The sequence below is a fragment of the Eubalaena glacialis genome, chromosome 9 (genome assembly GCF_028564815.1).
Source record: "Eubalaena glacialis isolate mEubGla1 chromosome 9, mEubGla1.1.hap2.+ XY, whole genome shotgun sequence".
Taxonomy (NCBI): domain Eukaryota; kingdom Metazoa; phylum Chordata; class Mammalia; order Artiodactyla; family Balaenidae; genus Eubalaena; species Eubalaena glacialis.
Window position 1 is genome coordinate 6032354 of NC_083724.1, and position 19801 is coordinate 6052154.

The window sequence follows — 19801 nt, forward strand, 5'->3', positions numbered from 1 at the left end:
GCTGGGCCAGGCTGAGCCCACTCTCTGCAGAGGTAAGGTGCCTCAGTGGTGCCAGGTGGGCCCTGCAGCCTCCTTGACTCTTGATGCATCATCCCCTCCAGCCACCTACCTGGCCCTCCAACCCTGCCCGCGCGTCTCCCAGGCGGACATTTCAAGCCTCACCATTGGCTTCCGGCCTGGTCCTAAACAGTTAAGGAGATAACCCTGTCTCCCAGGGCAACAGAATCCCAGCACTTAACATTTCCATCTGCAGAACAAGTGATTTTCCCACCTGAGAAATGCCTTTCCAGTCTCATGATGACTGCACCCTTGGAGGCTGAGAGCTCTTGGGAGGACCAGCTGTGGCCCTGAGATCTTGGTCCATGAGGGAGAAGGCGCTTTGAGACTGTCTCCGTTGGCCATAAGAGTGAGGTCCCTACAACTGCAGGGAATGCTGGTGAGAGCACCTGCTCTATCAAATCCTCCGGCCTCCAGGTCTCAGAGCCGGGGGGTGGGTTCCATCCACACCTCCCTCTTCACCAGGCCTCAGTATCCTCACCTGTGGAATGGGACGGTAACGGGACTGGCTCACTGGGTCACTGTGGAGAGACGTGAAGGTGATGCATGCAAAGGCCCTGGCTACAGCGATGCTCAGTGAGGAGACCCTGCATCCGGCTCTTTCTGCTGACCTGGGAGGACTCTGGACTCACTGGGGCTGCATGTTAAAACCCAGCTGGGTGAGGTCAGGTTGTTTCTTCCTCTGGTTTGCTGTGTGGCTTTGGGTTTTCACGGCCTTTCCGGGCCAACATGCTGGGAACTGAGGGACCTTGTCTTCCCACTGACAGCACTTGGCGCTCCCAAGTTGCCACACTGGGGGGTTCACCATCCCCGAGGAGGGGTGGCGGCTGTGCCTCCAGAGCCCTGCTCTTTCCCATTCACTGGTGACATCAAGGCAGAGGAGGCTGGGGAGACTGAGGTCTGAGGGAGGGGGAGAGGTTTGGAGGGCCGTGCGAGTGTCCCCGTGGTGTTGGGCACGTCGCAAACAGATGTCCCCTTCCTTGGTTCTGCAGACGCCAGCGCTTCCCTCTCGTGTGGATGTATCACGGGCCTTCACATATGCTGAGACAGCCGTGGGTCTGTGCCCAACACCCACAGACTCCAGAAAATGCTGAGCAGGAGGAAGGGCTGCAGGAGGGCTGGAGGGGCTGAGAGCTAGGGGAGCAGCCGGAACCTTGGAGGGCCAGTGGGGAGCCGGGACAGGGGATGCTGGCGTGGGCCAAGCCCTTTCAGACCCTCCATCCATCAGGGCTGGCCCCGGGGGGTCCCGTCCTCAGCTCAGAGCCTGGCAAAAAGACGCTGCCTGGGCCCTCCCTCTGCAGAACTGGCCCTCAAACTAGCCCAAGACGAAGTACTGCATAGGAGGTGACGTAGCAGAGGTTGCAGCTCTGGGGCCGAGGGACAGGGGTTTTCTATTTTGCTCACCCCATGGGCACCCAAGCAGTCTTCTGGTGGGACTTACCGGACACAGGGCTTTCTAACGTCACTTCCATCCGGGCTCGGAGGGGCTGGCCCCCAGGCAAGGGCGGCGTGCCTGGAGGAGGAAATAAGTGGGCTTTGAACTTGGTCAGATCTGAGTGTGCATCCAGACTCCGGAAGGCCACTGTCACATGACCCCTGGGTCTCTCTGTCTGTCCAGCCCTCCTCCTGGGGTCAAGGAGGATAGCGGAGACAATACTCACTCAGCAGTGCAGACCACATAGTGGGTGCTTTATCATCATCATCACAAACCCAGGCCGACCAAGCCCAGGGCTGCAGGGTGTAACCTCACTTCCAACAGGCATCAGGGACTCCAGGAAATCCTCTCCGGCCTGGCCGCTTAGTGAGGTTAGGGCTCTGGCCTCTGTTCTCGTCACGTCAGATGAGCAAGAAGTGCAGCTCAGCACATGTTCACGGAGCACTCATGTCCTTGTGGCCGGGACAGTGTCCCTGCCCTCAGGGGGCACCCCAGCCAGTGGGGTCCTCTCTGTTCCAGGCACTGGGGGTGATGGTGTGGGCAGATGAGATGGACACCCCCGAAGTTATTAGCATAATAATTATGTGAAGGCTGAAGTGCGTCAAAGAGGGGCAGAATGCTTTGTGGAGGCCGTGAGTTCACAGCAGGGAGAGGACGCTGTGGGTTAGAGGCCAGGGAAAGCTTCTTCCTGGAAATGGAAATTTACATGGGGTCCTTCGGAGACCCGTGCTGTTCCTGTCTTCTGGCCGTAAGCAGACCATGAGGCCACCCCGCCTTGGTCTCAGTCAGCAGGACTAGGAATAAACTACTTACTAGCTTACCTGGAAAGGGATGACCCCTCATTAGGCTGAGGGCCCAAGACAGTAAGCAGGGCGAGGGCAGGGGTGCAGCTGGCCAAGAGGCAGTGGCCACCTCAACAGGCCACTTCCTGCCTGGGGCCTGAACTGGTGCTGGTATAGATGGATCATTTGGCTGGCTGATCACCCCTCAAAGAAAACACCTCAAAGTGGCCAGAACCCTCTGCTCCTCCAATCCCTGCCCTCACTGCCACTCAAGATGCTCTGGCTTGGGAGTGGCGGGGGGGTGGGGTGGGGGGTGGGTAGTTACCAGGTGTGGGTGGGGCTACTGGTTTGAAGATGCTTAGAGAGGTGAACAGCGATTCCCCCTCCCCTCCCCCATCCAGGGTCAAACCCCTTTGAACCTCTGTACACAGATCTCTGGGGTCTCAGCTGGGATACCCGCCTAGGGGAGGCCTTGGGCAGGTCTTGGGAATCTCCCAGCTTTGGAGTCCTGCTCTGTGAAATACACACCATAGGCCTCCTACCCAGGGGTGGTTGATGGTGGATGAAGTGATCAAGCTTGTACAGTGCTTATCACAGTTGGGGCCCGACGGACCTGACCACCTGTCAGGGTGCCCAGAAGCCCAGCACAGAGCAAGAAACACGGGGACCTTTTTCCTAGAACTTCTCTCCCCACCCCCAAACTTCCCAGCCTTGGAGCCTCCCAGAGCCCTGCACTGTTTCCACCCAGCCAGGCCAGGAATGCCAGGGCAACGGCAACCCTTTCCCGCCTGCCCTGAGCCCCGGAAAGCCCGCTGAGTTCAAAGGGCACGAGGAGCAGCCCACCTGGACCCGAGACAGAAGCCGAACTACACTACCCAGAATTCCCGCGGCTAGCCGAAAAGGAAATGTCGTTTCTGCGAGGAGAGGCTCAGCTCCCCCCCGCAGCTGAAGAGAGAGAGAGAGAGAGAGACAGGGAGCGAGAGAGGGAAGAGGAGGAGAGGATTACCAGGGGGAGGCGGGCTGTGTGCGGGGAGCGAGGGTGGAGCGCAGGGCGGGCGGCGAGGAGGAGGCGGCGCCCGCCCGCCGCCGCCGCCGCCGCCGCCGCCGCCGCCTGCGGACCTGCATCCCCGCGGGGCCGGCGAGCGGGCGGCGGTCTTTCCGTGCGCTGCGCTCCGGCCGGCGGCTGCGGGCGGACACGGGGCCAGGCCGGCGCAGGGGCTGAGTTTCTGCAAAGTTTGACCTGGTTGCCTTTCCGATGCTGCACCAGAGCGAGGCAACGCGGGGCGCGCCAGGCGGCTGCGGCGCGGCGGCGGGGCTGAGCGGCTACAGCACGCTCACAATGATCATAAAATAAAGCAGGCGCGCGGGGTGGGGGCGAGAGAGCCCCGAGCCTCACCCCTCCGCCCCCGGCCACCCCCCAGCAGCCCCGAGCTAGGAGGACGTGGGGGCCGGGGGCGCCCACGCCGGCCCCAGACCCCAGTAGAGCTAAAGGACACTGCTTGGGGAAGGGGGGGGGGCGCCCCGAGGACGTGCCCGCGGCGGGTTCAGGGCGTCCGGAGGGCGGCAGCCCGGGCACGCGGAGCGGGCCGAGGGGCAGGTGAGTCGGCGGCGCCCGGGTGGGGGTGTGCGCGCCAAAGTTCCCGGCAGCTGCGAGCGCGCCGGACGCGCGGGGATCGGGGGCCGCTTGGGGCTGGCGAGGGGGGCACAGAGGCGCCGGACGCGGCGGGGCTGGAGCATTGCGCCCTCCGGGAGTCGGGAGACCCCGGCCCGGGAAGGGGCGTGCGCCCGATCAGACCGGCCTGCGGGGTGGCACTGCGCCCCCCGGGGGCCGAAGGGACCCGTTCGGGGAAGGGACGCCGGCGGCGAGGCGGTGGGGGCAGTGCCAGGACCCGAAAGTCCACGAAGACCACTGCAGTGCCAGCCAGTCGCCCCCCGCCCCACCCCGCCTCCGGGCCGGGAGGGGTCAGCGGAGATGTCACCGGCGGCGATTATTCGCTGGTGCGCGCGGTCGTGCGGCCGCCACTGACGGGGCGGGCGTGGGGGGGGGGCCGCCGCCTCCGGGCAGACCTCACAGAGCTGCGCCGTCAGCTCCTCAGCCCACGCCCCGCGCACACGCGTCGCCGCCCCGCGCGCCCCCCGCAGCAAAGTTCGGCTCAACTTTGAGGCGGGCCTTGACGCCCTGTGCCTTCCACCTCCCACCAGGTCCTCGGCGGCCGCGGCGAACCAGGCGGCGGCCCGAGCGCAGCCCTGGGGCCCCGCACGGCGGCGGGCGGCGACAGCGACAGCTGCGAGGGGACGCGGCGTGCCCGCGAGTGGGCGCCGACGGGGATCCGCGCCGCGCTCCTCGGGGGCCCCGCGGGAGCCGGGCGCTCGCCTCCTGGAAGCCACTGAGGGCGCCCGGACCTCGGCGGACTGAACAGAAACTGCTCTTCCATTGATTCGGCCGGCTGGGCGAGCGGCCGGGTGCGTGTGCCCCGAGCGCGTGCGGAAGGCAGAAGGGCAGGAAGTCGGTCTTCTGCAGCGAGGGTGGCGGCACCGCGCAGGCGACGGAGCCTTCCTTATTTATGTGCCTGCCGGCATTTGCCTTCTTCGCCCCAAGACTTCAGGGAGCGTCTCTGAGCTGCGTTCCCCGCGTGTGAGGCACGGAAGGAAGGGCTGGATGTCTGAACAACATGATTATCCATTAACCTCCAAACTTTTCTTTTTTTAACCCAAAGAATATCGGTGATTTTTGTCCACTGCTAGCAGAAGAAGAGAGAACTCAGGGCCCTTGAAATGCAGCAAAATCCTTATTTATAATCAGGCTCGAGGTAGTGATATGCAAACCCCCTCTACTCAGTGAATTTTCTATCCTATGGATATCAGTCTTGAGATTTGAGATTGGAGAGCTGTACTGTCTGCACTGGGTCCGGCAGCCTCCATCCTTTCAATGCCCGATTTTCTCTGGGACTGCTGGCCTTCCCTGGAGATCAGAGCCGTACTGTGTGCCATGGGCTGTATTCAGAGCATCGGGGGCAAAGCCAGAGTCTTCCGGGAAGGCATCACGGTGATCGATGTCAAGGCCTCTATCGATCCCATCCCCACCAGCATCGATGAGTCCTCCAGCGTGGTGCTCCGCTACCGGACACCCCACTTCCGTGCCTCGGCCCAGGTGGTCATGCCGCCCATCCCCAAGAAGGAGACCTGGATAGTTGGCTGGATTCAGGCGTGCAGCCACATGGAGTTCTACAACCAGTATGGGGAGCAGGGCATGTGAGTACTGCTCAGGAGCACGCTCCGGGGGGGCCCCTGGGATGGGGGAGCTTGGGGCTCTGGGGGGTGAGCTCGGGGGGGTTAGAGAGGGGTCTCACCAGGGCCGGAGGGAAGTGTTAGGCAGACATGGAAGTGGCCTCTGATTCCTCCTTGGCCAGGTGACCTAGAGGGCTTGCCTGTTGATTCAGGTTGGGGTCACGGCTCTAGGACCTTCCCTTCCACTGTCCCTGGCCCCCTGCGGTTCCCGTACCCCTACCTGCAAGATGCCCAGAAAGCAGAGGGACGTTCCACCAGGTGCCTCTTTGGCAAAGCACGCATGCTGTCCCGGGTCACTAGAGAAGCTGCGGCTTGGCCTGGCTCAGACCTCCACCAGCACACGTGGCAGGTACTCAGGGAAGGAGAGCCAGGCCTCTGCAGCCTCCAGATTTAGGGTGCAGGGCTTTGTGTCGGACCTGAACTCGTCCCCTGGTGTTTTCAGAGGCACATCAGGACCTGGGGGAACACTCTGCTCTGTTCCGGGCGGAGTTTTGTTTGAGAGGGTTGTAGAAACCCGGTGTGCTTTTCAGCGCAGCGTTTCCTCTCTCCGCAGCAGAAGGCCACTTTATGTGCACAGCCGGTGTCTGTGTCCAGAAGGCTCCAGTGGGCCCCTAAGAGCTGAGAGGAGCCCTCAGACCTCTTCTGTCCAGCGCGGTCCCCAGAATGTCCCCAGGATAATGTAGCTCTTGGTGTGGCACCCTGAGACCCTGGCATGTTCTCTGATCCTACAGATGGTCATCCTGAGTGTGGCAAGAGCAGCTGTAGACAGAGGGGGAAGTGACTTAACTTGAAGGGTCGCCTAAGACAGGGTGGTGACAATAGCTGTTTCTGAGCACGAGGACGCTTCTGAGAGCACCAGGCAGGCCCCGAGGGCAGCCCCCCAACTTGACCCCTGTGACTCCCACGGCTGGCCATGGACACTCGCCCACAGCCTGTCTCTCGGGGTCTCTACCCTGTGCAGCATCCCTCCCCGGTCCTGCAAGTGAGGAATGGAGTAGACATTCCCCAGGACTTGGAACTCTTCACTGATTTAAGAATATCCTGGGCTACCTGAAATTAGAGAGGGTGGGGCGGGGACACCAAATCTTGTGGCTTCTCCACTTGATGACTGAAGTTGCAAGGGCAACAGGAGGATCATGGAAAAACTTAAAACTAGGTGTAACCATGACCGCCCCAGAGGTGCACATGGCACATATCTGGACACTCATCGGCTCCCCTCTGGCCACCTGATGTCTACATCCAAGTCTAATTCTCCAAGTGGCTCTTAAACCAGGCTGGGGGCTGACTTTCCATCCCAAGAAGGGAAACATGATTCTTAGTTATTTGGTGCAGACCTTCCCTAAGAAGCCTTAAGCCCCAAACCTCCTCAGGCTTTGCAAGGCATCTGGGGCAATTGGCAAGACACAAAGGTTTTCCTAGGGCTTTTAGGTTCCGCTTGTTTTCTTCCCTAGAAAGGGTAAGGAAGCCAGAGGGTCCTTCTGAACTTGGAAAGATGCAAGCTCCAAGAGGAAGAACGTTGGGGAAAGCTAAAGGGACTGAGTTCTGCAGAGATGGACGTGGCGTGTGGTGGGGAGGGAGCGGGCCTGGCTTGAAGCCTCAGCTTCCCCATCTGTGCACGGGGGTGGGTGGGTGGGGGATGTTTACAGAGTCTTCAAGGCCTTGTGCTCCCTTTGGTGGCTCTGAGTCCGTCCGAGCGCCATGGCTGGAGACAGGCGTGCATCAGGAGACCTGAGGTGACCTTTCTCTGTCTGTGCCCGTCCTTGGTTCCCGGTTAGAGGAACCCAGTGCACATCTAGACTGCAGTCAAGCAGACCTGGGCTTGAGTCCAGGCTCTGCCACTTTCCAGGGTGTGACCTGAGCCATTCTGACCCTCGGTTTCCTCGTCTGCAAACTGGGGCCAGTCATAATCCTTGCACCAAGGCTTATTGAATTATGGGAGATGACATTGGTCAAGCAGCCGGCACTCTGCCAAGCCCACGGTAAACACTTACTGCAAGTGACTGTCGTCCTTAACGGTGTTATTACTGTTCTGATTCTTCTATCGGATGGGAAGTGGGTGATGGGATATGTAACGAGTTGAGAATCAGGGCCGAAACGACAAAATCTGGATAGATGTAAATTACTCTTTGTGTGGAATTTTCTCCCCAGCCCAGGTCTTCCTCTTTCACAGAGGGCCCACTCCCTGACTTTTAAGAATTTAATAATAGTGTAAGTCATGGACGATTTGAGTTTTCAAGTGGTTGAAGGCCGTTTTCCTTGCGTTCCATGTGTTTCCTTTTGTTCCCTCCCCTTCTCGGGACACGCCTTCAGCGCAGGGACCCCTGTGTCCCGCTTACCTCATTCTCCTGGGTCCACTGGACTCCCGGTTGGGATAGGACCAGCCCTGGAGAAAGGGCAGTGTTCGAGGCTCCCTGGAGGGTTAGGATGGACTGGTCGTTAATGGGCTCAGGCCCCGGGGTCAGAATTATGGCCCAATACTGGCTCTGGGGCCTCGGCAGGTCACCTCTTGGAGGTTCGCTTTTGCCATCTGTGAACAGGGTAAGAACCCCCTTAGGCTGCTGGGAGGATTCGGGGAGAGGACAGGTGTAGGTGACCTGTGGCTGAAATGCTGAGTTGGAAACTGCTCGATTGATTATTAATCAACAAAATTATATTAAGACACTGAATTACCAAATAGTACGGTTCCTCTGGCCCATGGGGAGGCTCTGTAGTCAACTGGCGCCCTCCGGAATAAGCCTGGACAGCTGCACCTGCTCGAATGTAAATGGAAGCATTTTGATGTGATGAAAATACCCTTCCCATCTCCCCTACCCCAAACCTCCTGTGGTAACTAAGCTTCTTCATATTTTTAAGACCCGTGATGTGAAAGAAAGTGAGGGGTGGTGAGCGCTGGGATGACCAGCGGCCTCAGGCTGCCCGGAACTGTCCCCTAACTTTGCCGGGACCAGGCTGTCCTGTGCATTGCAGGATGTTGGGCAGCATCCCTGGTCTCTACCCACTCAATGCCAGCAGCCTCCCTCCCCCTGTCCTGATAACCAAAACACTGCCCCATGTCCCGGGGAGGGGTGCGAAGTCACCCCTGGTTGAGAACTACTGGGCTAGACCCAGACAATTTCAAGCCTTAAAACGAAACCCACACGGGCACTGGGCTTTAATGGCCTGGGGAGGGAAAGGCAATGTGGCAAAGGTTAGGTTAGGGCTTCTGTTCTTGCCAAATGGGCTTGTATTAAAAATATTAATTCCAAATACTTAAGCAAAACCCATAATACCCCCAAAACATTATCCCTGCTTGAAATTAATCTCTACTCCAGGAGGAGAACCCTTTTGAATGTCGTGGGTTGGAAATATTTGCAGTGGAACAATGCCATATGCTACCCCAGTAATACCCCGACTTACAGATGAGAGCTAGAGGATGGTGAGTTTCTTGTGCCAGCTTGAGAGGATTCTATATGGTTTGGGGTCCAACCCACATAGCTTTCAAAGCCACCCCCCCAGAACACTGTTGGAGCCGCCTGCCTCCACCACCCCATCCTCCACAATCCTCAAGCGCCACCTGTCAGCTGGCACAGTCTTCCGAGTGACAAGTCACAGTTTCTCCCCTGTGTGGGAGATGCTTCACATTATCCCTAGTTTGCCCTCCTCTGGAGCCCCCAGAGAATCTGGCCCACGGCCAAGGTCAAGGTTGGCTCTGGCTCAGGGTTCTGCCAAAGGTCAGGCTTGGGGTGAGGGGAGGAGAGCAGCTCAGGAGACGGGGTCTCTCTGGGTTGACAGTGCCACCCGCCTGTGCCCTTGTCCAGCCAGGCGTGGCTCCAGCTCCACCGTCCACGGGTGTGGCGAGCTTGGGCCAGGCTCTCAACCTTTCTGAGCCTCACTGTTCCCTTCTATGAAATGGGGAGAATAGTCCCTCATCGCAGGGTTGTTTGAGGGATTAAATGAGATAGTATATGTGGTCGCCATCCATACCGTAACTAGTAATAATTCATCATCAATTACACAGTGCCTGGCAGAGAGTCAGCACGGAGATTGCCGTGTTGGAGTCATTACTGTTCTTTCTTCTCCTGGGTTGGGTTTCACATACCCGCCTACAGTATGAGAATCTCGGGCGACGAGACCTCTGAGGGTCTTTCCAGCCAGAACCTGCGGTGACATCTGCTGTCACAGGATTATGAGGCTGGTGGGAAAGGGCCGAGCAGGGGTGGAGGGGCCTGAGGCCTCTGGCCAGGGGATGCTGGAGCTGGGGTGTTGCTGTGTGGCTGCCCCAGCTCCCTGTTCATTCTCTGGTCTCCCAAGGACCCCATGAGGTCCTGATTTTATGATGAGGCCGGGGCCGCTGAGACCTGAGGCCACTTGCCCCAGGAGGCTTGCTCTGCTCCAGTGGTCAGGGGCCGGGTCAGGAGGAATGGCCCTGGTGACCATGTGGCCTCTTCCTGCAGCCTGGGTCTGAGCCGGGGCCCGTGCAGAACAATTGAGGACGATGCTTCCTCTCTGCGAGCGGAAGGCAGCCTCCCCCATCTGCGGGGCCCTGGCGGAGGCAGGAGAGGGAAGTTCTCGTTTCCAGGCTTTGGGGTGGGGAAGTTTGGGGGGACGGCCTGGCCCCAAAAGAACTCCCCCTGGACCGGCCCCGGCCAAGCGATCGCACCCACCCTCACCTTCTGAGGGCTGAAGACAAAAGCTGGCAGCTCCCAGAGACATGTGAGAAGGCTCCGACAGCACAGTGGTCAGGGAAACGGCAAATGAAATACGGAGATGCTTTTTGTTTTTGCTGATCGGATCTGGGTAAAAATGAAAAAGATCAGTAATGCCTGCTGTGGGGCGGGTGGGGGGAGTAGACAGCCTCCCGTGCTGTTCCTGGGGGTACAATTTAGGCAGCTTCTGGAAGGTGAGCTTGGCTTTGTCCACTACAATGTCAAGCACACACGCCCTTCAACTCTCTTGTCCTACTTTTAGAGTCTGTCTTAGAGAAACTGAGCCCCTGGCCTGGTGCCTGGAGTATGGCAGGCACACACAGAAATCCCCTGAGCAAGTGAATTAACGAATACGTGAATGCAGGAAGCAGGACAGAAGGACGTATGTGTGGGGACAGAGACTCCAGCCCTGTCCATCACTGAAAAGAGCCATGAACACCCCAAGTGTCCATCAGTAGGGGGTGAAACTATGGTCTGTCTCCAGGGCAGAACAGGATGAGGCTCTTACACATGAGGAGGAGGAGCTAGAGTTTCTATATCGTATTATCATCGTTGCATTAAAAGAAGTTGTAAAATATGTAGGGTACGAATCCATCTTTGTTAAAAGCGCTAAAAACGGGAACATCTACTGTGTGTATGTGCAGGGAGGTTGCTCTAGAAGGATGTTTATCAGGGTGTAATGTGGTGAGTAACCTCAGCGAGGGAGGCGGAAGCACGGAAGACAGGACTTTCGTTTCTCACTTTTTGTACTTCTCGATCGCTTGCTTTTTTTTTTTTTTTTTTTAAAACAAAAACACAGCTTTTATAACTAAAAACTAAAACGCTGTTGGCCCTTTCCCCCTCGTGTTAGGCCCTGGGAGTGTGGCCTGGGCGAAGAAGGGTAAGGTGGGAAGAAAAAGTGGTGTTTGTTGTTTGGGGGAGCCCCAGGGGCAGGCGGGGAGGGGACACCTCCAGCTCCTCTCCCAGGGAAGGGGGGCCTGGTGACCTGTCTGGTGGGAAGGGGCCAGCCCAGTGGGCGTCCGCCCAGGGCAGGAGTCAGGAAACCAGGGTCCCAGTCTGGTTTGGAAGGGGGCTCTTGGGCCTCATTTCTCGTAAAATTGCAAAAATTTTACAAAATTGGAACTTTTTGCAAATTGTAAAAAAACAGTAAGCTCTGTAAAATTGGGGACCAGGTGAGAAAATCCCTAAGCGACCATCTGGCCCCCATGAGGGCACCGAAACCAGCGCCGGGCAGAAGAACCTTGTGCCCTGGGCAGCCCTCTTGCCCTCGAGCCCCAAGTCGCCATCTGTAAATGTGTTTCTTAGAGTGCCCAACAGTGCCACTTGTGGGACGTGAAATAATATTTAGGAGAACTCGTTTCAGCTTAAGTGTGATTGTAATTTAAAGCCACATATTTATTCTAATGTGTATTAGAAAATATATATATATACCCAATATATCCGACCTGTTATTTCAAAGGTGTTCCATAGGAAAAGCTAAATTTAGTTGAGTTTTTTAAAAAAGTGATTAATTTCAAGGAAAAAAATTAAGTGAGTAATAGCACAGGAGATATGTAAACAGGACCAAAATGAGGAAAGAGATGTGAAGTTTGGGAACTCTGCTCTAAGACCAGGTGCTCTGTTGTCCGGAACTCAAAATGCAGTCAGAGAGCTGGGAGAGGCGAGGGCCCACGGGGGCACAAGGGTCCACCCGTGCCTAGGAGAGAGCCCAGGCCCAGGCTCGCCACCCTGCCTGGCACAAAGCAGCTGGGAAAGGTGTGCTCCCAGGGCCACAGGAGGGGCAAGTCCCACCCATCCCCTCAGGGCCACACCTCTGGCCTCTGGGCATCCCTGGTTTCCTTCACCCTCTACCAAGAGGCCTTCGAGCCGGGCCAGCTTCTGGCTGGTGGCTGGGCCTGGAGCCTCAGCGTGTCCCTCCCCAGCCCCCATGGGTGCCCTTCAGCACAGCCTCTACCCCTTCTCTGGCCTCCAGGGAAGGCCTTTTGTAAGCCCTCAGACATACACTCTAGGTCATGTTGCTCAGAGCCGTGTGTGTGTGTATTTCAGGTGAGGGTCTGTTGGAAGCCAGATGGGTAAGAACCTGTATGTGTGTGTCTACGTGTAGGTGTGTGCATATGCATGTGTGTGCTGGGTGAGGGGCCGTTGGAGGCCATGGGTAAGAGCTCGCTTAGGCTGTGGGTCCTGCCTGGTGGCTTCCCGGTCCTGTGACCCTGGGTCAGGCCTCTGATGTCCCCAAGTCTCCTCTACAAAACACCCTCAGTTGCAGCCCTGGGGTAACTGAGGAGAAGCCTGTGTGGATGTATGTACGCAGGGCACCCAGCACGTCTGATGCGCTCAGGGAAGGTGACCGCTGTCCTCAGTGTTGCAGCGGGGACGACCTGTGCTGGGCGTGGCTCTCCCAGCCGCAGCTGCTCCAGGTGAGAAAGTACACAAGCAGAGGCAGCTTTGGGCGCCCTAAACTCATCACTGGGACCCCTTTGTGGGGCTCAGGCCCTGAAGGGGAGACGGGGCAGGCTGCCCACCGCCACTGATCCAGGCCACCTGCCTCTATTGTGTCTGACTCTAGGCTGGGCACCAGGGTAGATTCTGGAGGCCTGGCCCCTGCTTCTCGGCCCCTGTGGTCTGTCTGGGAATGAGGTCGTCAACAAAGGGTGACATGATTATTAAATCACCCCCGTGCGTGTCCCAGGAAGCAGCAGGACAAAGATCGAATATGGGGGCACCAGGCCTCGTGTGAAGGGTCCGGGTGAGCTTCCCTGGGGGCTCCAGAGATGAGCTGTGGGTACCAATGGCTAGGACAGGAGGGGGTGGGGGACGCTGCTCGTGGCCAAAGACGCTGAGTCGGGAGGGCACAGCCCATTAGAGGGATGGCTGGTGGGTCTGGAGCCTGGGGAGGGTGGGCGTGTGTGTGTGTGTGTGTGTGTGTGTGTGTGTGTTTGCGCGCGAGACCCTTGGCTTCATCTGCATCTGGCTTTCAGGGCCTTGGGGAGTCATGGCAGACTTAACAGGGTTGGAGGGAGGAACAGTGCCGTCAGGTTTGTGTTTTTAAAGATCACTCAGGCTTCAGGGAGGAGAGCATGGCAGGCGGCAAGAGGAGGCTGGGAGAGGTGAGGGGTCGTGGCCAGGGCGAAGGCAGAGGAGAAGGGGGGGCAGTCTGGAGGCGAGAGGGAGTCAGGGATGGTGCTGGGCGCCCAGAGGGTGCAGGCCCCGCCGGCATCACTGATGACCAGGTCAGCAGCTCTGCCTGTCCCTTTCACAGCATTGTGGCCAGCGTCAATGGCAGGCCCCTGCAAACATCTGTTGAGTGCATGGTGGATGGGGCTGCAGAAGGAAAGGGCACTGAGGGGCGCTGGAGTCTGTTTCAGATGTGCTGCAAGGGGCCCCAGAAAGCCTGGACTTGCCTGCTGCCCTCTGGGATGAGGGTGGGATTGTGACGGGGCCCGCGGAAGCAGGCCAGTTTCCCGGGCGCGGGGACTGCACCGTCCCACTGGGCCCCGTGCTCAGAAGGGCCCCTTGCGTGGTTCCATGCTCTACTGTCACCACGTTGCAATTCTTTATATTTGAACAAGGGGCCTCCTATTTTCACTTCACCCCCTGGTCCCACAAATTCTGTAGCCAGTGTTGCCCTGAAGACCAGCACAGGCCAGCGAGCAAAGGGGGAGGACACGGGGGAGACCAGGGCCTCCTGCTGGCCTGTAGGAGGCCTGACACGACCTGCCCTGAGGTCTGGAGAGAAGGTGCTGGGGCAGAAATGGGCGTTTGCTCGTGTTCACAAAATGCCCCTCCTCCACCTAAATCTGCTGGTTGAGCATCAGTGTGCCGGGCACGGAGCCGGGAGCCTTGCCTACACCTTTCGTTGGCATGTGCACCTGGATTGTCCCTGCTGTGCAAACAAGAAGGCTCAGGGTGTGCAGGACCAGGGTCCAAACTCACCCCTCCACCCAGGAGGTGGAAAACTGAGGGTCTGCCTTGAAGCCCAAGGTCATTCCAGAACAAGCAGGAAGTCTTAGAGGCAGGAACTCTATGGAATCATTCCTTTCAGAGCATGGATAATCTGAAAACATAAATGAGGTCAGAAGGCTTCAGGTCACATCAGGGCTGGCAAATCCATTAGTGTTAGAGGCAAGCCTCGCTCCAATGGTCTCCGGAAGTTTCCACGTATTGCTGTTTACTGTGTACCAGGTAGTATATATTGACACATTTAATCATCTCAAAAACCTCGAAGGTAGGTGCGGTTATCCACAGTGAACCAATGTGGAGCTCAGAGATTTGTGGCTAGTAGCCGGGGGGAGACTGGACCCGGGCTGGTCCACGTCCCTCAGAAGCTGTGCCCTTAACCATGTTTCCTCCACCACCTCGACGGGGAGACTGGACCACGGGGCCCAGAGCCAGCCCAGCTGGCTTGTGATGATTTGAAAACAGATGCCCTTGGCCCTGGTTCTGAGTAATACCCCACATGAGACACGGCTGTCTGCCAGCTCATGGGGACCGTCACCCGTCTGTGACTGAGCCAGCGCCTGGGCATTTGGGGGCTGGGAGGCAGAAAAGGAAACCTGAAGCTGGGGGTCAGAGGCTGAGAGAGAGAGGCCATTCTGGTGGAGACCCCGCGTCCCACAACAAGCCAGCTCTTAGGAAGTGAAAGAGGGCGAAGGCAAGAGAAAAGGTCTTTTGGCAAGATGGCTTTCTGCCTTAAAAAAAAAAAAAAACAAAACACTTTTACAAGCAAGTGTAACCACTGTGAGAAGACAGAGTGGGTGCCTTCCACCACAGGAGGCTGGGCACGGGTGGGACACAGGCTTCTGAGAAATTCGGGACAGGGACCCTGACCCCCTTCTCTGGTCCATGGCGGCCACCCCCGGGGGCAGCCGAATCTGCAGGCTCCCGACTGTGACCTCCTCCTTGGTGTTTAATGAGCTCAGGGCCCCGGGCAGGAGATGGCCTACTAGGCAGGTGTTACCCTAATTTGTGAGCTTTTTAAAAAAATAAACAGAAAAATTAGCAAAATCACATTCCTGATCATCCCTCCTGTAGTGGCCCCAAATTTGCTGACTGCTAACATTAAACGATGCATTTCAGTAGGGGAATGCATTTTTTACATTGTGATAAGATATACATAAAATTTACCACCTTAACCATTTTTAAGTTTGGTAGCATTAAGTACATCCACATTGTTGTATGTCTATCTCCAGAACATTTTCATCTTCCCCAACTGAAACTCCGCACTCATGAAACACTGACTCCCCCGTTTCCCTCTCCCAGCCCTTGGCAACCGCCATTCTACTTTCTGTCTCTATGAATTTGACTCTTCTAGGGATCTCATATATGTGGAATCATACAGTATTTGTCCTTTTGTGTCTGACTTATTTCACTTTGCATAATGTCTTCAAGGTTCATCCATGTTGTAGCATGTGTCAGAATTTCCTTTTTAAGGATGAATAATATTCCATTGCGTGGATAGACCACTTTATCCATCATCCGTTGATGGACACTTCAGTTGTTTCCACCTTTTGGCTATTGTGAATAATGCTGCTATGAACAGGAATGCATTTTGTAAAGTAGTATATTCTGGAGAGCACCGCTGGTGTACACAGGTATGCAGAATTCTGGGGGCAAAGTGTCCTGAGCTTTGGTATGGCAGGTGCCCAGGCCTGATTGCTTAGCTAAATCAACTTGGGAAAAAGACGCCCCCCTCCAGCTGCCGTTACTTTATCTGTCTGGTGGGGTGGATGTGATTGTTGATGAGTTTCTAAGGGGTGGGCTCCCCAGACGCTGCTGTGCCCCCAGCCATGTGTCCTCAGAGCAACTTAGGACAGTCCTCTTCTGTCAGAGAGTTATTATTATAGTAACAATAGAGACAGCAGGGCTTCCCTGGTGGCGCAGTGGTTAAGAATCCGCCTGCCAATGCGGGGGACACAGGTTCGAGCCCTGGTCCAGGAAGATCCCACATGCCGCGGAGCAACTAAGCCAGTGCGCCACAACTACTGAGCCTGCGCTCTAGAGCCTGTGAGCCACAACTACTGAAGCCCGCGTGCCTAGAGCCCGTGCTCCACAACAAGAGAAGCCACCACAATGAGAAGCCCACGCGCCGCAACTAGAGAAAGCCCGTGCGCAGCAATGAAGACCCAATGCAGCCAAAAATAAATAAATTTAAAAAATAATTAAAAAAAAAATAGTGACAGCAATGGTGCTAACAGGCACCAATCACTGGCATTTGTCTTATGCCCTGCCCTGGGCTGGCATGCTCCTGCCTGTGTCTTCCATGACCCCAGGTAGGATGTGGGTGATGAGTCTGGGGTCCAGGGAGGGCTGGGATTTTGCCCAGGGTCTCACACCAGTGAGAGGGTGGCTGAGACTTTCAGCAAGGCCAGTAGGTTTCCTGAGTCCGAGCTCTGGACAGCCCGGCTGCCTGCTTCCTCCCCAGGAAGGCTGAGCCCCCTGCAAGCAAGTCGGGCTGACCAAGTGCTGCTGGTTCTCAGACCGGCCCGAAGCTGCAAGTGCAGGTTCCCCGGCAGCAGCAGCAAGTCCAGGAGGCATTGATTGTAAAGCTGGCCCCGAGGCTGGGACCGAGAGCAGAGTTTTGAGACTGGCTGGTTAGGTTTTCTTGGTTCTACTGCTCCAAAGACAGGGGCCAACCAGGTGGGAGCCATTCTGGCTGAGCTGTGCTTCCTATTCTAGGCGGGCATGAGCAGAAACAAGGCGGGGGGAGGGTGGGCGGTGGGGAGAAGAGGGCACCGCCCACGGTGTTGGCCTTGCTGGGCGGAGGGCCAGGGAGCCCAGGCCCATACGTGGTGGAGGAGATGTGGAGGGGAGGGGCCAGAGCCTTGGCGAGGGCCCTGAGCGCTGGTTCCCATGCCCCTGGCCACCAAAGCTCGGGGGCAGGCGGGCGTTTGACCCCGGTCACATGCTGGTCAATGAGGAGCTCAAATCACTCCTAGATGTGCCGACCCCACGGCCACTGGGGGCCCCTAAAGCAAGAGAAAGGAACTCCCTGCCACCTGCACTCCTACCCAGGCCGCCCTGACGCGCTGTATGGCCAGGAGAGTAGCCCCACCCCAGCCTCTCGGGGCCAGTGGCCTCTGCCCTAACCAAGGTCACAGGGTTGCATGTGGCCGTCCCACCAGCCGCTGGGACATGGGACGGGGGGGCACAGCGCAGGTCAGGGCCCCCCATTACTGTGTGCTGCCCCCAGGCCCCTCCCTTGAGGGCAGGGGCAGCTAGGGCTTCCCAAAGCCCAGCCAGAATCCAGCCCTGTCTACAGTGGTTTCCGGGGGAGACCAATTTGAGATGATGCAAGAGAACAGGATGTGGCTTTTGAGGGGGGCCACGTCTAGGGGAGCCCCAGTTCCCTGACATGATGTTGGGTGTCTGTTTACTGTCTGGCCCCCTGGGGAGGTAAGCCCCAGGGACAAGGGGATGCAGATGAGCCTGTGTGTGGCTGGCTGAGTAAACTGGCCTTCCCATCCTCAGGTCCAGCTGGGAGCTCCCGGACCTCCAGGACGGCAAGATTGAGGCCATCAGCGACTCGGATGGGGTGAACTACCCCTGGTACGGCAACACCACGGAGACCTGCACCATCGTGGGCCCCACCAAGAGAGACTCCAAGTTCATCATCAGCATGAATGACAACTTTTACCCCAGCGTCACGTGGGCCGTGCCCGTCAGCGAGAGCAACGTGGCCAAGCTGACCAACATCTACCGGGACCAGAGCTTCATCACGTGGCTGGTAGCCACCAACACCTCGACCAACGACATGATCATTTTGCAGACACTGCACTGGCGCATGCAGCTCAGCATCGAGGTGAACCCCAGCCGGCCCCTGGGCCAGCGCGCCCGGCTGCGGGAGCCCATCGCCCAGGACCAGCCCAAAATCCTGAGCAAGAATGAGCCCATCCCACCCAGCGCCCTGGTCAAGCCCAATGCCAACGACGCTCAGGTCCTCATGTGGCGGCCCAAGTACGGGCAGGCGCTGGTGGTGATCCCGCCCAAGCACCGGTGACAGCCAGGGCGCCCGCGAGGTGACACCCAAGTAACAACACCACGCAAACAACCCGCACGGACTCTGCAGTCGTTCAGCAAAATACAACCTTTCTACCTTCTCCAGCGGGCGGATCTCACTGTGCGAACGCCCGCGGATGGCCCCCCGCCCTCCTGGGACCTGCTTCCCTGGGGGAGGGGGGAGACCCAGGCGGGACCGACCACTCCACGTGCGCCCTCAGTGTCACCTTGGGTCTCCTTTCCTCTCCTCGCAATTTCCGTCATTCACTTGCAACAGACTCCCTGAAACAACTGCTTTTTCCGTTCCTTTTTTTTTTTTTTTTTTTAACGCCTCTTTACGAGGCTCAGGGGTGGGACGAGGGGCAGCTGGTGATGAGCCTGGTGGCACGGCACCGGGTCTGATCCGCGGCGGCCCCTCCCGGGGCAGCTCCCCCTCGTCCTCCATCACGCGGCCTTATGTAGACTTGCTTTGCCAAACTTTTGCCTTAAGCTGATTTTAAAGGAAAAAACCGGAAACACAGAGAGCAGGATGTCTTTTCTGCTGGACTTTGCATCTTCCGCCAGAGGTGAGGGAGGAGGGGGTTGGGCTACGGATTTAGATCTAAAACCGGCTGCTCATCTTCCGTTTTAGCTGAGCCGAAACCACAGGCAGATTCTGCCCCCAAAGTCCCTTCTCTCCACTCCAGGTAGAACCCTTACCCTACTCCGTGCCTGCAGAGACAAGCTGTGAGCTCGGGCTGAGGGTAGATCTGCCGGGGGCTTCTCTCTCCTCTCTCCCCTGCAGCCGGAACTTGCCTTGGGTGGGCCTAGGAGGAGAGAGGGAGGGTCCCGCGAGTTATAGGTTGAGCCCAGGGAATTCCCACCGTCTCGGTCCTCAGCGCCCATCGCCAGCTGGCTCTGTCGGCACATCTCAGTGGGCAGCTTTTCTGTTTCCATCCACACTGTCCCAAACGCCTGGAGGGCCAGCCACCTTACCCAGCTGTAGTTCAAAGGTAAGAAGGCCTGCCCTTGCCGCCCAGCACCTTCTCGGGGACGCCCCTCCCAGGCTCTCCGGGGGATGCCTGCAGATAGGCTCCAAGCACCGCGGTGCTGCAGGTGAGGGCACCCACAGATGGGCATGCCTGGACCTGGTAAGGCTGGGGAGGCGGGAGGCAAGAGGCAGACCCCCTGCTGCCGGTCCTTACAGAAGCGAGCCAGCGCCCACGGCCAGGGCGATGAAGTGAGCCTGGGGTTGAGGCTGGTCCTTGAGGTCACCCTCCTTGGGGTCCTGGGCCCTCTGGAGCCCCAGGACCTGGTCCTGAGTGTCGCCAAGCTTTTTTAGCAAGGTCTGCCTTGAAGGCTGCTTGCAGGAGCTGAGGGGACACGCTGCTGAGGCCCCCTTCCTCCAAGCTTGACAAACCCACAGCTACATCGCCTGGGTTCCTCATTCAGACCGATAATAATCGAGCTCAGAAAACTGTCAGATGAGAAGAAGAATCCATTTCTGCTGCAGATGAGCCATTGGTAGGAGTCCCAGTGACAGCGTGGGCGGGCAGGGCTCACTAAGTCCACGCTCTGCC

General features: G+C 57.8%; 1 protein-coding gene across 1 annotated transcript; it reads left to right on the forward strand.

The window, feature by feature from the left end:
* The first annotated feature begins 5040 nt into the window (after positions 1-5040).
* On the forward strand, positions 5041-18243 carry FAM78A (family with sequence similarity 78 member A). Its single transcript, XM_061200915.1, has 2 exons — positions 5041-5526; positions 17715-18243. Exons 1-2 carry the CDS (start codon positions 5204-5206, stop codon positions 18241-18243), a joined length of 852 nt encoding a protein of 283 aa, XP_061056898.1. The 5' UTR covers positions 5041-5203.
* The last annotated feature ends 1558 nt before the right edge of the window (positions 18244-19801 follow it).

Coding starts and splice junctions, on each gene's coding strand:
- FAM78A (XM_061200915.1), top strand. CDS start 5,204: ATGCCCGATTTTCTCTGGGACTGCTGGCCTTCCCTGGAGATCAGAGCC. Junction 5,527..17,714: donor CAGTATGGGGAGCAGGGCAT/GTGAGTACTGCT, acceptor TCCCATCCTCAG/GTCCAGCTGGGAGCTCCCGG.